Source organism: Panicum virgatum, chromosome 2K, assembly GCF_016808335.1.
Source record: "Panicum virgatum strain AP13 chromosome 2K, P.virgatum_v5, whole genome shotgun sequence".
In the NCBI taxonomy this organism is placed as follows: Eukaryota; Viridiplantae; Streptophyta; class Magnoliopsida; order Poales; family Poaceae; genus Panicum; species Panicum virgatum.
In genome coordinates, this window is record NC_053137.1 from 47,028,862 (window position 1) to 47,045,561 (window position 16,700).

Here is a 16,700-nt window from a genome sequence, read left to right on the forward strand (position 1 = left end):
AAAACAATCGGAAAGAAGACTACCAAACTTCAACCTATCCGGCCTCGAGAGAATGATAGCATAAATAATGGATAAAAAGCTAATCATTATCACAGACAAAATAGTTTAGACAATTATTGGTGTGACAGAGTTACAAGTAATTTTCGATCAAAGTAAGACATTTGCATAGTGGAGTTGGTTGAAACATCATCAACAATCTTTGCTTATTTGAAGAAAATACTCCATCAGCATGCTAAGCTAATTTGTCCACCTTCTCCAATGGCAAACTCAAAAAAATGGCTGAATAAGAAAACTGACAAAAAGAACAATTTTCATAACACTCCCGTGTATAAGAACACTTGTATACCATATAGATATCACTTGCATTCTTGCAAGCTGAAAAGGTATCCATAGGCTAATGTACACAAGTCCATCATGCATATTCAATTGACATGAAGCCCTTCTGGCGTTTGGGGGCATGGATTGGAAATGGAATCTTTTGCAATGTCTGGTTTGAAACATGTCAATAATTTAAACAGCTAAAGCACATAACATGTCAATAATCAGATGTATTGCCGCCACACATATAACCAGATCTATTATATATTTGTTCACTACCAGGTGCCACCTTCACAATGACACTACAGAAAATGACACTACAGACACTACCGCCCTATTAAGATGGAATATACTTAAAACATTAACATTGTTAGCGGCCACTGGCCAGACCACGGCAGTCTAAAGGCACTTGCCAACAAATGTACTTAAAACATTAACGGTTCAGCACAAACAAAGCTTTGAGTAAGCATGAATCAGATCAAGACATACCCACCAATTTGCTGAATAATGCAAGGAAATGCAACTAGAACAACAGAACAAGGGAACAATAATGTGTAAACAACGTGAATTAGACTGATATGGAAACTTGATTAGAGGAACAAACGAAGATATCTACAGACATTTGATCACCATTTTTTTCAACACGTAACATATTGAGTGTTGAAATTGAACTTAAGAAACAAAGGCACCTGATTACTGTCGTCTATACTTGTCATCAAACATCATGCAAGGCCGCTCTCCTGGCCCTTGTCTGAGAGCCGCTTGAGGAACTCATAGGTGGTGATCATGGTGGTGGCGGACAATGACATGGACGCCCACCTTGGGCCAAGCCCCCTGTAACAAGCAGCCCACCCGCCTTCCTTGATCAGCCTCCGCACTGTCCTCCCCACGGTAATCGGCTCACCGTCCCCATCCATGACCTGCATCCTGGTCTTGATGGTGTCCAGTGGCATGGTCACAAGCGCTGACGCGCCGCCAGCCATTGCAGCACTCACTCCCTGCACTACCATAACAGTCTTGCAACCTGGCTGCAGCGAAGAATCCCCATTGCCAAGATCAATTTCTTGAACACCAACACCATACTCGCACAAGTAGCAGCCAATCCCACTCCAAATTATCTTCTGTGACAGTGAGTAAGTCGCCCACCACACGGCATTGGAGGGGGCATAGGTTAGGATGGACATGCCGAAGCCACGGTACAGACCACGCAGGCCGTCCGAACCTACAATCTTGCGGAAGGCGTCGACGCCGCCACGGTAGCGGGAGGCGGGGCAGGGATTGCCCTGAACCATGAGGCGCTGGCTGATCACGTCGACGGGTGTCCACACGATCTGCGCAGCAACGGCGGCGGCGAGGCCCGCGGCCGCGCCGGTAGCCGCTGACGCGGCGGGCTCTGGTGCGCCGAGGCTGAGCGCGATGGGGCCGACGGCGGAGCGGGTGGCCTCGAGCGCGCCCATGTAGAGCGCGCGCGCCGGGACGGTGCCGGCGAGGGAGGTGGCGAAGCCGCGGTAGAAGGCGAGGGCCCCCTCCCGGCGCAGGATGGCGGCGGCCGCGCCGAAAGCCGAGGGAGGGAGCGCTGCCGCCCCCGTCGCTGCCACCGGGGCGACCTGGAGGCGCGTCTTGAGGACGACGGCGGGGTAGAGCGCGGCCGAGACGGCGGAGAAGAGCCCGGCTCCCAGGACGAAGAAGCGCGCCTTGTCGAGACGCTCCCACCGGATGTCCTCCGGTAGGTGCAGACCCTGGGAGGCCTCATCCTTCTCCGCCGCCGCGTCCGGCGGCGGCGGAGGCGAGGTCCGGCGATCTATGGCCTCTCCTCCATGCCGGCGCGGCGGAGAGAGCAGCACGTGCTGAATAACCTTTATCCCACGCGGGTGTCACACAACGCTTGCGCCCCTGAGCAGTGGAGGCATGTCCTCAGCAGGCGGCGGCGGCGGCTAGGGTTTTGGGTTGGGGATGGGCGCGCGTGACAATAAAAGCAAGGAAGTGAGGAAGCGAAGCCAAGCAAAGGCAAAACAGAGGAAAGCGGTGGGGAGAAGGAGGCGAAGGGTGTGGGACAGCGTCCGACGTGGCAAGCCCCCGATTATCCTAATTTCACTTGGCCCTAATTGCAGATGTACCTCGTCTAGTCCATCCAATGCTCCGAGCCTCTGAGGCCCAAAATGAGAGTAGTCTACTATTAGGCCGTCCACAGTGGAGAGAACAAATGAAAGAGCAAATGTACTGTTTGACACTGTAGATGTACTGTTTGGCACTGCAGACAGTGGAGGCACGGGAACGAGGAGGGGAAGGAGCATTTTGCTCCACCGGATGCTCCGGCCGCTGTGGACGGTCTCAAGCCCAATTAGCGTACATCCCATCGTCTAGTCTCGGTAGCACATAATGTCCTGGGTTTCTATGGGAGCGAATAATTTAGGATTTTTTTAGAATTTAACAGCGTTATGCATTCAGTGATAGGCAACGTTCCTGCCGACAGTGAAGCGAGAGAGACCAATAATGTTCACAAAAAATACGAGCAAACGAGCTTTCTTTACTACCTGCAAGTTTTATAATATTGTATTTCAAAACTTTGAAAAACTCTTGTATTTGGGGTACTTAACTAGGTGCTATAGCCTTGAAGAAGGGGTGCAAACATCAACATTTTTTTCCTTAACACTTTAAAATCATTTTTCTCTTATACTCTATATCTTCCTTTTGAATTCACTTGAACCTTTGTGTTGCACATAGCCTTATTGGAGCTTGCTCTAGATTGTCAAAGGTGGAGAAGAAGACAAATGTAGCAATAAAAAGAATCTAGGTGTTGATGTGGTGGAAAAAACGGATGAATCTTCTGTGCAGTAACTACAAACTAGCAAGTCCCGTGTAGATAGCACGAGTAGCTAGTTTTTTCATTCTATATGTTTCAACTTTAAAATAGAAGTAAATAATTTTTTAAAATGGTTTTATTATAATTATTTTTTTGGATGACTCAAACTAAAGAATCATCAATGCCTTTTCTCATCTTTCATATTCTTTTGGAACACAATGTAGTATTTTTGGAACATGCATTCTGAAGAAATGTACTATCTTATATACAACTATAGATTTTTTTTCTGTTTTTCTAGTGCTCATTTTATATTGGGAACATATCAGGTGCAAACCAACCTCTCCATGCAAACTATGAAAACTTCAATCTGAGCCATCAACATCCAAGGGGAGGGGCACAGAGAGGTGGGAGGGGGAATTTGCAAAAGTGTGATTACCCAATCCAAAGGCGGGTCTAGATTGTAAAATTACTCTATCATCTATGCCCCTTGGATGTTGATCCAATGACTCAGATTGAAGTTTTCATAGTTTACACATAGTGGTTGGTTTGCACCTGATACATTCCCTTTTATATTACATAAAATATTTTTAGAAAGAATACAATATTTTAAATTTTTGGCTAGTGATTAATATTTCCTTGAGAGTTTCATCAGAGGCATGAAAAATTATCCTCATGTTTTTAGAGAAGATATAGATGAGTAGTTCAATGTATAAAGTAGAAAACAAATAATCTCCTTTCTTTTCTTTGTTCTCCAATCTCCAATACCTAAAGCCCCGCACATACATGATCCCATTATTCTTACTATTGATGCTTCTTTTTTTCCCAACATGTTCCATGAATTGGATCTACATAATCACTGTTGCAGCTAGTGTTAGCCTTCTCCTTTGTGTTTGTCCCCTCTCTCCTGCTTCTGTTCAATGACATCAATGGTGTGTATTTTTTTTTCTCTTTTCAAACACTTCGTTGAGCTTTCTATGGATAGTTAACAAGCACATCTTCCGTTCAAACACTTCCTCCTGCTTCTATTGAAGAAATTCTAACAAACACATCCAAACAATTATCATGGTCTCTTGTACGATTATCAATAGTTAACTATTTTATGAAAGCATGTACCTTTGGTGATAGAAGTATGAAATAAATGTCTAGCATAACAAATTCAGGAAGCTATGCTCTTTATGTAAGTAATTTGTTCCAAAATTTAGGTACTATTTTTCATTATGTTTTCTTATAATTTAGTTATTTACTATTTATATGGACCTTTTATTTTTCTATTTCCCTCCAAATCCATATATAATACTACATATTTTATATTATTTAAATTTTAAGTTAAACTACATATTAATTATATCCAACAAACTCTTTAAATTAATTTAAACCGTTATATTATCATAAAAACTAATATTATCTATCACTTTTTATTATTATTATTTGTGTAGCAATTTCAAGTCATATTACTTAACATCACTCAGATATTTTTATTCTACATGGGCCATTCACATCCGTAATTGGCCTCCCAAACTCAATAGAAATTAAATTATCAATTTTTATTATTTGATAAATTGTTAATTTCCTTATATTTAAATTCTGAATTTAATTATTTACTAATGGCATTAAACATGTCCTCTTTTATCATCTGCTAATTTTCTTATCTATTGTAGATTGTTAATTATTTCTTATTTATTTAATTTTTATTTTTCTTATTTATTTAATTTTCCTAATGGCATTCAACATATACTCTTTTATCAAGTGCTACTTTTCTTATTTATTTAATTTTAAGTTTTATTTAATAATTATATTTGATATGAACTCTTTAGTTAAGTATATGTTTTCTTATTGTTTTAGTTTTAAATTTAGCTATAACTAATCATATTTGACTAGGACTCTTTGATCAGGTCCTAACTTTCCTGTTTTTTTCAAAATTATATTTTGTTTATCAATCGTATTTGATATGGACTCTTTGAATTAGTCTAAACTGCTAGATCTTCATAAAATCCAAAAATGTAATTTTTTTATTTTTTATATTAAAGTGGGAATTTCTAGATTCTCGGCGAACGTAGTGGTTTCGTTTAATACTCTCTTATTAATATAATTATTAATATAATAGATAGATGCACTGCTTCCCATAAAAATCATAGCAACCTTCGATCTAGGACCTGTCAGGCTTACATATTGCAGCTTCCAAGTGTTTGATTGATGGCCCAGCAGTCCCCTAGCCCCAGGCTGCAGCAAATGCAAAAGGAGGTCGTTACCCAGGCCCTGATAGCACATGGATTTTGGCCGCGTAAGGGTGGACATGCCTTTGGATTTTGGTCGCAAGGGCCGTGCAGCAGTCATCCAAGTGCGACTGAGTATTTCCTCAAAAAAAAAAAGTGCGACTGAGCATCCTGAAAATTGACCAAAACAAAAGTCAAGGACCAGTGGCCATGATCTAAACCAGGTTCTTAGAAAACAAGTGATCGGAGATGAAACGGGAGCTGAACAAAAGTGAAGTGTACTCCCTCCGTTACATATTATAAGACATCACAAGAATCTTGGAGAGTCAAAACAATCTTAAGTTTGACCAAGATTATAGAGAGAAATATAAAGATTTATGATATCAAATTGATGTACTATGAAAATATAGCTAATAAAAAATCTAATGATACTTAGTTTATATAATAAATATTATTGTTTTATTATATAAATTTGGTTAAACATAAAAATTTTTGACTCTCCAAGATTGTTGGAATGTCTTATAATTTGGAACGGAGGGAGTACTTGTTAATTCATTTGGTAAGTTACATCAGCCAGCGGTGATTGGTGGTTATGGTCTGCTGGGTCAAAATGGATCCTCATCACCGTCCACCGTTTGGTTAGCTAATCTATTTGATCACGAAACACTTCGAACTTCTCGAGTAAACTCCGCTTCCATTCCTCAAATCGAAGTCTAGGCATCTGTACGCTTGCAGATCGAAGAAAGCAGAAACCATATCCCACAATCTTCTTGAAAAAACCTCTGCTTTTCGTTGCCATGGACACCAGCAGCGCCAGCATGCACTTCGTGATGGTGCCATGGCTGGCCTTCGGCCACATCCTCCCCTTCGCGGAGCTCGCGAGGCGCATAGCTCTGCAAGGCCACCGGGTAACCCTCCTCTCCGCGCCGAGAAACACCCGCCGGCTCATCGCCATCCCTCCGGATCTCGATGGCCTTGTCCGCGTCGTGGACGTCCCGCTGCCGCGCGTCGAGCGCCTGCCGGAGGACGCCGAGGCGACCATCGACCTCCCCTCCGACGACCTGCGCCCGTGCCTGCGCCGGGCCTTCGACGCCGCGTTCTCCGCCAAGCTCTAGGACATCCTGCGGGCGCCCACGAGGCCCGACTGGGTCCTCATCGACTACGCGGCGTATTGGGCGCCCGCGGCCGCGGCGAGGCACGGCGTGCCGTGCGCGTTCCTGAGCATGTTCGGCGCCGCGGCGCTCGGCTTCCTCGGGCCCCCGGCGACGCTCGATGGGCGCAAACGTTCTGATGCGCACAGCGGCCCGTGCCCACGCGGGAGCCAACGGTTACGATTAATCCTAGCACATCAAGATTCGTGCCCTCACATTCTTTGATTGCCTAGCTGGAAACGGTAATTTTAAGCATAAGCTTCAGGTGGTCTCCTCAAAAGTCAAAGCAGGGGCAGCCGCCGGGGGGGGGGGGGGGGGGGGGGGGAAGGGGGGGGGGTGGGGTGGGGTGGGGGGGGGGGGGTGGAGGTTGGCGGGGGCGGGGTCCGGGTGGTGGAACTTCGGGTTTCCTAGTGGGAACTGGTAGACTTCTGGTTTCATGGATATGCTCGCTTCGAGAAATTTCGAGAGCAGTATGAGGGAGAAATGGCTTCTATCTGTTTGATATTAGGGGATATTTAGGGGTTTAACGGGAGCGAGAGCGCCAGAAGGGAAGCGGCGGCATTGTTGTGGAGAAGGTAGAAGAGGGGAGCTGATCATCTGCCAGGAATATTGCCATCTACGAGAAGAGGTATGAAGATTTTACAGTCTTGCTTTTTTACCGACTTAAGTTGGCATGTTCTGCTGTGGGTTGCTTTATCCATTCAGAGATACGCTTCTGTAGATCAAGCCGGAATTCGGATACATGGGAGAGGCAGCGCAGATTTGGTTGCCGCACCCTCGCAGTGATGAGAATGAGCTGCGGGACCAAGAGTTGGTCGTGAATGCCTCCGTAATAGAAAGATCGCCTAAACCGAATATTATGTATGGTATTTTTAAGCTCAGACAGTAGATTGCTGGAATGGGGAGATGATAGGAATTCATTTTTGCTGATGCTTTTGCAGTAGGCGGGCAATAAGTGGGCCAGATGCGAGAATGGCACCTTGGGAAGAAAGTGCAGTAAGTAGAGCATTGCGAGGAGCACAAGGGAGGAGTAATAAACCTGTCTTTGAGCCTGTCCTAGGTGCTTCTTTCAACAGCTGTGAGGAGGCAAAGGACTTCTACAACTTGTATTCATGGGAGATTGGTTTTGGGATTCGGTATGGAAGAAGCAGGAAAAATTCAAACAACTATCGGACGAGGCAAGATCTGGTTTGCTCATGCCATGTGAGAAAGTAGTATCATGTACGTTGTTGTAAAGGATATTTTGTTTTACGGGATAAACATACAATGTGTTCCTGAAATTTAGGGCCAAAGCGCAGCAGGAAGCAGGAAAACATGTCGCAGAGGCTGCCCAGCTATGATAAGGTTGTTGCGGACTCAAGATCATGGTTGGTATATCAGCAGATTTGTGCAGGAACATAACCATGACTTGTCAGAGAGTTACGCTGAGAATAAGCAGTGGAATTCTCACAGCCAAATAGATGCATTAACAAAGGATTTTATAAGGAGACTAAGGAATAACAATGTGAGCATTGGACGTGTGTGCTCTATTCTTGGAGTGGGTGGGAGTGGTGAACCTGCAGCGTTAAGAAAAGAGACAGTAAGAAATGTTTGTACCAAGTTGTCACAGGAAAATATGAGAAATGATTTGGGTAAGACACTTGACTTACTACAGCAGATGAAGGATGCAGATCCTGAAATGTCAGTAAAATTCAGAGTTGATGCAGAAGGGAGGCTACAGTCCATGTTGTGGTGCATGGGAAAAAATAAGAGTGACTATGAACAGTTCGGGGATGCTATAACTTTTGACACCACTTACATGACAAACCTTTACAAACTGCCTTTTGGTCTGTTTGTAGGAGTTAACAATCATTTCCAATCTGTGATATTTGGAGGTGTGCTGTTGACTACAGAAAGTGCATCGGATTTTGAGTGGGCTTTCAGCACATTTGTGAGCATTATGGGAGGCAAATATCCTAGAACAATATTAACAGGTACAGTAGCTTGGTCGTTATGGGTTGTCTTGTTTTTTCCATTAATCTAGTGGAGTACTATTCGTATGTCTTCATTTTTTTAGGTTTACCTTACATTTTTTGGGGGATGTTCTTTTTGTGATAATACAGATCAGTCTGCAGCTATGGCCAGAGCTATACGGACAACCTTGAAGCACACACGACATCGGTGGTGTAGATGGCACGTGTTAAAAAAAGCAAAGCAAAAGCTAGGAAATGCGTACTCGAAGTACAGTGGTTTCAAGAAAGAATTCAACAAGCTGATCACAGACGAGACATGTAAAGATGATTTTGAATTGAAGTGGGTGAGCTTAACAAGGAAATATAATCTACGGGACAACGAGTTCATGAAGAGATTGTTCTACTACAGAAGGATGTGGGCAAAGCCGTACTTCATGGATGTGTTTTGTGCTGGAATGACTAGTACGCAACGAAGTGAAAGTGCTAATCACATGTTGAAACAAGTTATACAACGTGAAGCTCCAATGCACCAGTTTGTTGCTAAGTTCAATGAATTGCTAACAACAAGAACTGATGATGAAGGCAAGCAGATACACAGAACAAAACAGGTATCTACACATCTATATGCAATATTTATACTTTGATGTTAATTTTTATTTGGTAATTTGATGGCCATGTATGACTTGTTACAGATAACCAATAAGTTGCGGTTGGGGGTCCCTATTGAAAGACATGCACAGGAGATATACACTCGGGCTATATATGAGAGGTTTTGTTATGTATTGTACAAATCCATGGACTGTGTAATCTTGAGTCGTACCAATGGGAATAGGTTTGTTGTGATGCACTCAAAGGATATAAATAAAGATGAGAGGAAGGAATATGTAGTTTATTTTGATGTTGGCAGCATAATAAATTGTAGTTGCGGACTTTTTGAGCACATGGGTATGGTATGCCGTCACTCCCTTAAGGTACTGCTCTTGCATATTACAATTGGTATTCGGGTGCACTTTTTGTATGTATTACGTGTTTTCAGAGTGCTAATGGTTTTTTTTTCCAATTAGGTTCTTGTTTCTCTAGACCAGTATGAGATTCCGCCAGGCAACATTATGCATAGATGGACAAAGGCTGCATCGAGGGACTTTGCAAGGAATGAATTGAGGAAGAAGGCAGGCCCGATGTTTGATGAGACCGATAAAATGAGGAAGAAGTTGCTGCTCGAAACAGTATTTCAGTTGGCAAATAGCACAGTATCTCTCCCAGATGATGTCTTCTTAGGAGCAATGAGAGCTTTAGGCCATGGGTCTGCAGCGAAGGAAACGATGGAACGAAAGCTAAGTGGTGATCGGTATAGCACAGTAAGAGAAAATAATAATACACTACCATCTATGCTTCCGGCTCGTATTTCTAAGGGTGGGAGACCAGCTAATACATGTATGAATTCATACCTTGCTGAAAGCAGTAGATATGGAGTAAAAAAAGCCAAGAAGAGGGGAATCGTAGATCCATTGGATGAAGAAGGACCAATTTCAAAGTTTCCTAAGATGCACTGAAAATGGAATGTTTTCTCCCCCCCCAGACACACACCCCCCACGTGTGTCGTGCTTCAACTAGATATATGACTTATTGTATTATTAAGTGGATTGGATTATGGAAGCGGTACTGCAGAACTATGGTTGAGACTTTTCATTAATGCGTGTCAGTGATTTGTGTTTTCAGATTTATAATGGTTGACATTGTTCGTATTTTACTTAAAGTATTTGTCTACGTAGTTAAAATTACATTTCATGTATTGGATTACTGCTACAGGGGAGTTGCGCGTCGATACAAGGCGCACGTTCCTCATGATAGTGTTATTTTTTTTACCATAATAATAGTACAGATGCGATGTATTCATAAAGATACACTTTTAACATACATACGGAGGATTGCAGAAAGTAGAGCAGTTTCTCTAGTTGTTAACTACAAGCCGCATTGCAAGTAATACGGGTTCTAAGTGGTACATATCATGCATCAGGTAGAAGCATGTTATAGTAGTTGTAGCAGGTCACTGAGCTTTACTGGGTTTTCTTGTCTATCCAAAAGTAGCGAAAACATAGCTGCTTTACTTGCACAACCCACGGCGACGTTGCTGATTTCCTACAATTCGAAATGTTTGATTGATATATTATTTTTCGAAAAGTTCAAATTGAAATGACTGTGTTTAATCATTACATTCATACTCACCTGTTTAGACTGATCAGTTGTTCTTGAATTCAGCTCTGAGAACACATCGTTGCGGAAAATTGTTCCGTCGAACAGCAGAGCATATAAGCAGGCTGCAAATCCATTGCCTCTGTAGTGTACAAGTCAATTTAATTTTTTGGGTGATGAAAAGTACAAATATGCTTCAAGCCTTTTTTTTCATGGATTTTGTTTTGCTACAAACAAGATAAGGAGCAAACCTAAGGGCTTGTAAAGTTTCGATACGGTCAAATTTGAATGTCCATTCTGCCACTTTTGCCGTTTTCGTCACACTGGCATCATTTATTATGTCAATCAGCTCGTCGAGGAGTATGATACCTATTTGCTTCACACTGTCCTCCTCGATAACATCATTTCCTGATGTACAGTGTGGCATTTGAATGTGGATATGTTTACTTTTCATGTTGAATGCAAAGCAGTGCCAATTGTCTTTTATCAGGATTGGGAGGAATACCTGTGTGCCATTTTGTGAGTGCAATATAGGTTATCAAAAGAAGGAGTTCACAACAAATGCGGTCTTATTTATTCTCAACCATTAGTCACAAACTATGATTGGAAAGAGTAATTGAGTACACATAGGGCGAGAGTGGCTAACCATAGCAGTCAGTGGATCAGGGATATTGTGTCTCATTCTTTGAACACACTCTTTCCAATTTGTTGGTACCTCCATGGCACAAGCTGAAGGTCTTTCCATTTCTGCCTCCTTTCAGTTTCACCGAAATTTAGGGAAAAATAAATTGTTACTAAGCTGTGCTATAGCTCTTCATTTTTTTCGGTAAAATGTATAAATTCTGGGATAATAACTGAAATTACTTACCAGGCTCAAGGCAGGCAGGAACGAGCGCCATGTACGATGAGGTGAATAAGAATCTAGTGTGCTATCAAACTCATTAAAAGCACACATTATTGCAGTCATAATGTCTTCCTGCATATGTGAATCGTGGCAGAAAACAGCTGCTATGTCCTTGCCGGTTAATCGGATCATGCTTGGATTGTCAATTGATACCCGGACACTGTTTTTTTTTAATGCACAAGTGACACAATATAGCTACTTTTCAGTGTGGTAAAATGAATTGCATTAATTCGTCACCAGCACTTTGTAACAAAACATTGCTTATTTTTTAACGCGAATATGTACCTTTCTTTTTGATTTGTAGACTGTAGAGCTGTATGGCACATCTCCGTTACTTGAGCCATTGTTAATGTAGTGTAAAGGCTGTCCCAGAAGCGGAGGTCAAACGGAGAATTCTTGTTTGTGGTCATCATTTGTAGGTCAACAATCCCTATAATTGGCAAAAACCGTGATATTAATTTCCGTTTCTTGCACTAATTAGTTTTCACCACGTTTGTGCTCAAACTTGAATCAGTTAAGTGACAAGTTCGTTGTTCTTTTGGCGCAATATCATTAAATATGCCAATGGAAAGACATGGTTCTATTCAAAAATTCAGGTAAGTGTGGTTACCTCTACATGTACTTGTGTCAGGGGTAACATCAAAAATGGGCATTTGTTCGTTAAACGGATGCCGTCGCTTCAGATCTTTCCCATAAATCACGCCTGCATTAAAAACATAATTACTTCGTGTTAAATTAACAGAGGAGCTCATATTCATGTCTAACCTTTCGCATCATTTTCTTTTTTATGACGTGGCTGATTGTTTATAGGTTGGCTGAATAGTGTGTATTATTTATTGTTAATTATGAAATAGCTAATCAATCATTTACCATACAAGAGATAGTGAGCAGAATGTTCAGTGTGTACCATATGAATGATTTTCTGCACTATGTGGAGTTTTATCAAAACGGACAGAACTTGCAGCGTTCGCTGTTGATGCAGGTGCATCAACAAATTGTTCAGTTTCACTGTGCGCTATAATGTTTTTTTTTACAAACGAAATATAATTTTCTGTTCTAAGCATATCAGGTACTCAGCGACAATGCTGTTTTTCATGGAGCTCGTACGAATACAAGAATATTCCAGTCGGCATCTGCGCCCAAAATTGGTACTACATTATCGAGTTATCTTAGTTACTGTTTCGACAAAATCTCAATGATTTTTATAATGACGGCAAAGCTGTTGTGACACAATTTAAATATCCATAGTAAGACTAGAAAACGATGCAGAGCTCTGAACTTACCGGGTACAATGATGTGCTCATGAACAAAGAGTTGTATACTCACTGCCCTGCAAGGATAAATTATTCGCGTTCACGCTGTAGTTTCCCAAAACGTCACAGGTAGTTCGTCAGGAGCAATAACCAGCAGATTTTAAAGCCTTCTCATTTAAATAGTATGACAATATAAGATGTTGGTGACCTGCAACAAGTAATATGGTCAGTCATTTTTATATTTTTGTTGCTGCAGCTGATGGCAGTTCAATTTATATACGACTTGGTCAGTACTTTTCTTCGGGCCATGCTCTTCAGTACATATGTCAAACACTACCTGGATTCTATTATTTTGCAAGGAAATACTAGCATATAATTGTGGACTTTTACAGTCCCAGAAGTTCATTTTTTTTAATCCATACTACAGCAGTTCTGTGCTTAACCTCATGTCAAACCATGAGGTTCACAATTAGCCTGCTAGCCCTATCTCAAGGTTATGACTGCTCACTAATTGGCTTTTTTATCACAGCTGACTGTTGGATTTGTTAATAATAGCTAAGGGGGGGATCTCCCACGATTGCTCTCGGATCAATTATACCTATTCAATTCCAGAGATTATTCCACGGATCACACTCATTGGAGGGCAATCAGTTTTTTATGGCTGCTTTTCAACTGCTAGACTGAACATAGACATACCATTTTCATTGTCATATTATCTTACATTCAGTGCATATTTGAGCATTCAGTGCACTAAACCATTTTCATTGTCATATTATCTTACAATCAGTTTTTTATGGCTGCTTTTCAACTGCTACGAATATATTTGAGCATTCAGTGCACTAAACCAAGCTTCATACGGTACTGGGTTTTCTAGCTAAACATCATTGCAAGCAAAATACAAACAAAGCTAGTTGTAGCTAACAGTAGTATTTGTCTTTGCTTCTCTGATTTCTGCACTTTGTACTTAATGCTACGATCTCGCCCTCCTTATGTGCCAGTACTGTCTCATCAACCATTTTCTTCAAAACGAAATCTTTTTCACCTATATGTTGTTCCATTTGGGCTCGTGCGTCAGATATGGAATCTCTCAGTTCTGCATTCTCCTTTTTTGCCAAACTCCAAAACCCTGTCGCTTAAATCAATCAGCAGCTGCTTGACAAATGGGGTTGTGCTGTTATTATCATGCCATTGCCAGAAATCGCCCCCCCCCCCCCCCCCCACCTGCAGTTGCGAGATCCAAATTGAACAGATCCCCTCAACGAAAATTTCAATTTCAAGTGTACTAGAGGATGCAAAAGCACCTACCCGGCGTCGCATGTATGCATAGTACCTCCTGTCAGGGATCTGAATGCACCAGGAAATCCATCTCGGCGATTTTCCTCTTTAGTACTTGCAATAGACGGCTGGTTCGTAGTCCATAGGCCCCTCCCGATAAGCAACAGGGGATCAAGACGTACCTCGATCTCTGTCGGCGCCGCGGCCTCCACAAGTGCTCGAGCGGGAGGAGCTTCTGCCTGTACTTGTGCTCGCCATCTGTATCCGGCGTGCTTCTGCGAGGGCGGCGAGAGAAAGATCTAAGGGGTGGCCATCGTAGCCGCCGACAGAGTTAGATAGAGCTTGGTGTGAACGGAGACGAGAGGACTTCTGGTCAAGAGTAGTACTTGGGTGTGAACGCGTAATGGCTTCGTGTGAACGGATTCGCCCAAATCACACTCACCACCATTGTTATGATTTGGGGTCAAGCTAATTAGCGCGCGCGCTAGGAGTGGTGGCAGCGCGCGATTTCAGACAGGAACGTTATTTCCTTTTTTGGAAAGGTTTTTTGCCCACATTATTTTTTCTAAAAAATTATAATGTCTTAATACAATTTTTACGTATAACTTTTTACACACATCTTCTAAGAGATAAATTTGTATCATAATTTTACGATACATACAACTTTTACATATAACTTTATGACGTGAACCTGAGTTTGATGCCATGCGTTCATAACTTATGCCTGTATAACTCGTTTCTAAATTGTATAACTTATAATGCATAACTTGTGATACGCAACTTATGATGCAGGCTTATGATGCACAACTTGTGATGCAGGACTTATGATTCATAACTTGTGGAACTTATGATGCATAACTTGTGATACGCAACTTTTGATGCGCGAATTGTCTGAAACCTTATGTATATAATTTATGTCATCGTACATAACTTACTAAAAAGTTATATGACAAGTTTTGAACTAAAAAAACTATATGACTTATAAAGCACAAATTGTATGGTGAGAAAAAAAATGCTAGAAAAAAAATAATTACTGGTTCATATACGTTTGCACTCATGAATGTTAATATTATCTTGTGATGTTGCTAACAAGTTGAACACTTTAAAAATATTACTTTGTGATGTTTGCAATCATGAATGTTAATAATACCTTATAATATTACCTTGTGATGTTGCTAACAAGGGAAGGGGAAGGCTCACGGTTGAAGGCCCACGGGGGGAGGCCCCGGTGACCGCTTGTCGGATCGATTGCTAAAACACGCGATGGCGCGATTGGATTCCGGTATGATTTGTCTCATTCGATATTCATTCCTTCGTTATGTGCCGTTCGCGAATCTTGGAGTATATCTAGCGGTCCGCACACTGGGTGGGCACCGGTCCCCTCGGTCCACTTTCGGGGGGGGGGGGGGGGGGGGGGGGCGGGGACGGGCCGCTGTGCTCACAGTAACCGCGTCGCGCTCATGGGCCTCGGGGCGCACGCCAAGACAAAGCTGGAGCACTTCACGGCGGTCCCCGGCTACGTGCCGTTCCCGACCACCGTCGCGTACCGCGCCCACGAGCTCCGCGCGATGTTCAAGCAGGGCATGATCCCGGATGGCTCCGAGGTGTCGGAGGACTACCGGATCGCCAAGTCTGTTGAGGAGAGCCAGATCGTGGGCGTCCGGAGCAGCAGGGAGTTCGAGCCGGAGTGGCTGCAGCTGCTCGGCGAGCTCTACCAGAAGCGGGTGGTCCCGCTTGGGCTGTTCCCTCCGCCGCCGACACAGGACGCCGGCGGCCACGAGGCAGCGTTCAAGTGGCTGGACGCACAGGCGCCGCGCTCCGTCGTGTACGTGGCCTTCGGCAGCGAAGCGAAGCTGACAGGCCCGCAGCAGCTGGCCATAGCGCTCGGCCTGGAGGCCTCCGGCATGCCGTTCCTCTGGGCGCACAGGGCGCCGGCCGACTCCGACACCGGAGACGGCGGCGCCGGCGGGTTGCCGGAAGGCTTCGAGGAGCGGGTCAACGGCCGGGGACTCGTTTGCCGCGGCTGGGTGCCTCAGGTCAGGCTCCTGGCTCACGGATCCGTCGGGGGGTTCTTGACGCACGCCGGCCTGAACTCTGTCGCGGAGGGCCTCGCGCGCGGCGTCAGGCTGGTGCTGCTGCCGCTTCTGTTTGACCAGGGCCTCAACGCCAGGCATCTGGTGGAGAAGAAGATCGCCGTCGAGGTGGCGCGCGATGAGGAGGACGGCTCGTTCTCGGCTGAAGACGTCGCAGCTGCTCTGAGGAGGGTGATGGTGGAGGAGGAAGGCCACGAGTTGGGGGCAAAAGTCCAGGAGCTCGCACAAGTGCTCGGAAGTGATGAGGTGAACGATCAGTCCGTGCGAGATTTCCTCCTGTACCTGTCGGATTACAGTGTGCGGCAACAAGTGTTTTTTTGAAAAGAACAGCAACAAGTGTAGATCCATTTAAAGCACTAGTCCCCTAGACACGACACGGCCATCCTTGTTTCTGTTCTGATCTATGCCCTGTCTGGAGAATTCAACACAACACCCAAGGGCGAAGGTACCCGGCGGCCATTGGTTGGGGCGGAAAGCTGCACCACAGTAACCTTCTTTCCCAGAGGCATATCGCTATGATCAATGAAGGGTTTATTTCAGCAGTT

The 16,700-nt window shown here is 43.6% G+C and overlaps 3 protein-coding genes and 1 pseudogene across 7 annotated transcripts; 2 read left to right on the top strand and 2 right to left on the bottom strand.

Annotated features, from left to right (window-relative positions):
• Positions 1-794: 794 nt before the first annotated feature.
• Positions 795-2,329, bottom strand: LOC120680439 (solute carrier family 25 member 44-like). Its single transcript, XM_039961933.1, has one exon. It carries the CDS (start codon positions 1,773-1,775, stop codon positions 1,041-1,043), a length of 735 nt encoding a protein of 244 aa, XP_039817867.1. The 5' UTR covers positions 1,776-2,329; the 3' UTR covers positions 795-1,040.
• A 3,671-nt stretch (positions 2,330-6,000) lies between these two features.
• LOC120680499 lies at positions 6,001-16,673 on the top strand (annotated as a pseudogene).
• LOC120680445 (protein FAR1-RELATED SEQUENCE 7-like) lies at positions 6,847-10,164 on the top strand. 2 transcript variants are annotated; one of them, XM_039961943.1, is made up of 7 exons: positions 6,847-7,113; positions 7,207-7,346; positions 7,427-7,688; positions 7,771-8,458; positions 8,588-9,045; positions 9,130-9,408; positions 9,502-10,164. In XM_039961943.1, the coding sequence occupies exons 2-7, from the start codon at positions 7,228-7,230 to the stop codon at positions 9,988-9,990; spliced, it is 2,295 nt and encodes a 764-aa protein (XP_039817877.1). In that variant the 5' UTR covers positions 6,847-7,113; positions 7,207-7,227; the 3' UTR covers positions 9,991-10,164. The 2 variants fall into 2 exon arrangements, with proteins under 2 accessions (XP_039817877.1, XP_039817884.1); XM_039961950.1 differs by having other exon boundaries at positions 7,207-7,314.
• LOC120680471 lies at positions 10,276-14,482 on the bottom strand. 4 transcript variants are annotated; one of them, XM_039961989.1, is made up of 9 exons: positions 14,093-14,482; positions 12,818-12,995; positions 12,145-12,237; positions 11,820-11,964; positions 11,499-11,694; positions 11,277-11,384; positions 10,882-11,135; positions 10,664-10,772; positions 10,276-10,576 (listed from the first exon to the last, which is right to left on the bottom strand). In XM_039961989.1, the coding sequence occupies exons 3-9, from the start codon at positions 12,185-12,187 to the stop codon at positions 10,466-10,468; spliced, it is 966 nt and encodes a 321-aa protein (XP_039817923.1). In that variant the 5' UTR covers positions 12,188-12,237; positions 12,818-12,995; positions 14,093-14,482; the 3' UTR covers positions 10,276-10,465. The 4 variants fall into 4 exon arrangements, with proteins under 4 accessions (XP_039817923.1, XP_039817917.1, XP_039817910.1 ...); XM_039961983.1 differs by lacking the exon at positions 14,093-14,482 and adding an exon at positions 13,830-14,000; XM_039961976.1 differs by lacking the exons at positions 12,818-12,995; positions 14,093-14,482 and adding an exon at positions 12,442-12,781 and having other exon boundaries at positions 11,499-11,667.
• Positions 16,674-16,700: the final 27 nt, after the last annotated feature.

Coding starts and splice junctions, on each gene's coding strand:
- LOC120680439 (XM_039961933.1), bottom strand. CDS start 1,775: ATGGGCGCGCTCGAGGCCACCCGCTCCGCCGTCGGCCCCATCGCGCTC.
- LOC120680445 (XM_039961943.1), top strand. CDS start 7,228: ATGGGAGAGGCAGCGCAGATTTGGTTGCCGCACCCTCGCAGTGATGAG. Junction 7,347..7,426: donor TCGCCTAAACCGAATATTAT/GTATGGTATTTT, acceptor ATGCTTTTGCAG/TAGGCGGGCAATAAGTGGGC. Junction 7,689..7,770: donor ATCTGGTTTGCTCATGCCAT/GTGAGAAAGTAG, acceptor CCTGAAATTTAG/GGCCAAAGCGCAGCAGGAAG.
- LOC120680471 (XM_039961969.1), bottom strand. CDS start 12,598: ATGCTTAGAACAGAAAATTATATTTCGTTTGTAAAAAAAAACATTATA. Junction 12,238..12,441: donor TGCAGAAAATCATTCATATG/GTACACACTGAA, acceptor TTTTTAATGCAG/GCGTGATTTATGGGAAAGAT. Junction 10,773..10,881: donor GAAACTTTACAAGCCCTTAG/GTTTGCTCCTTA, acceptor TGTACACTACAG/AGGCAATGGATTTGCAGCCT.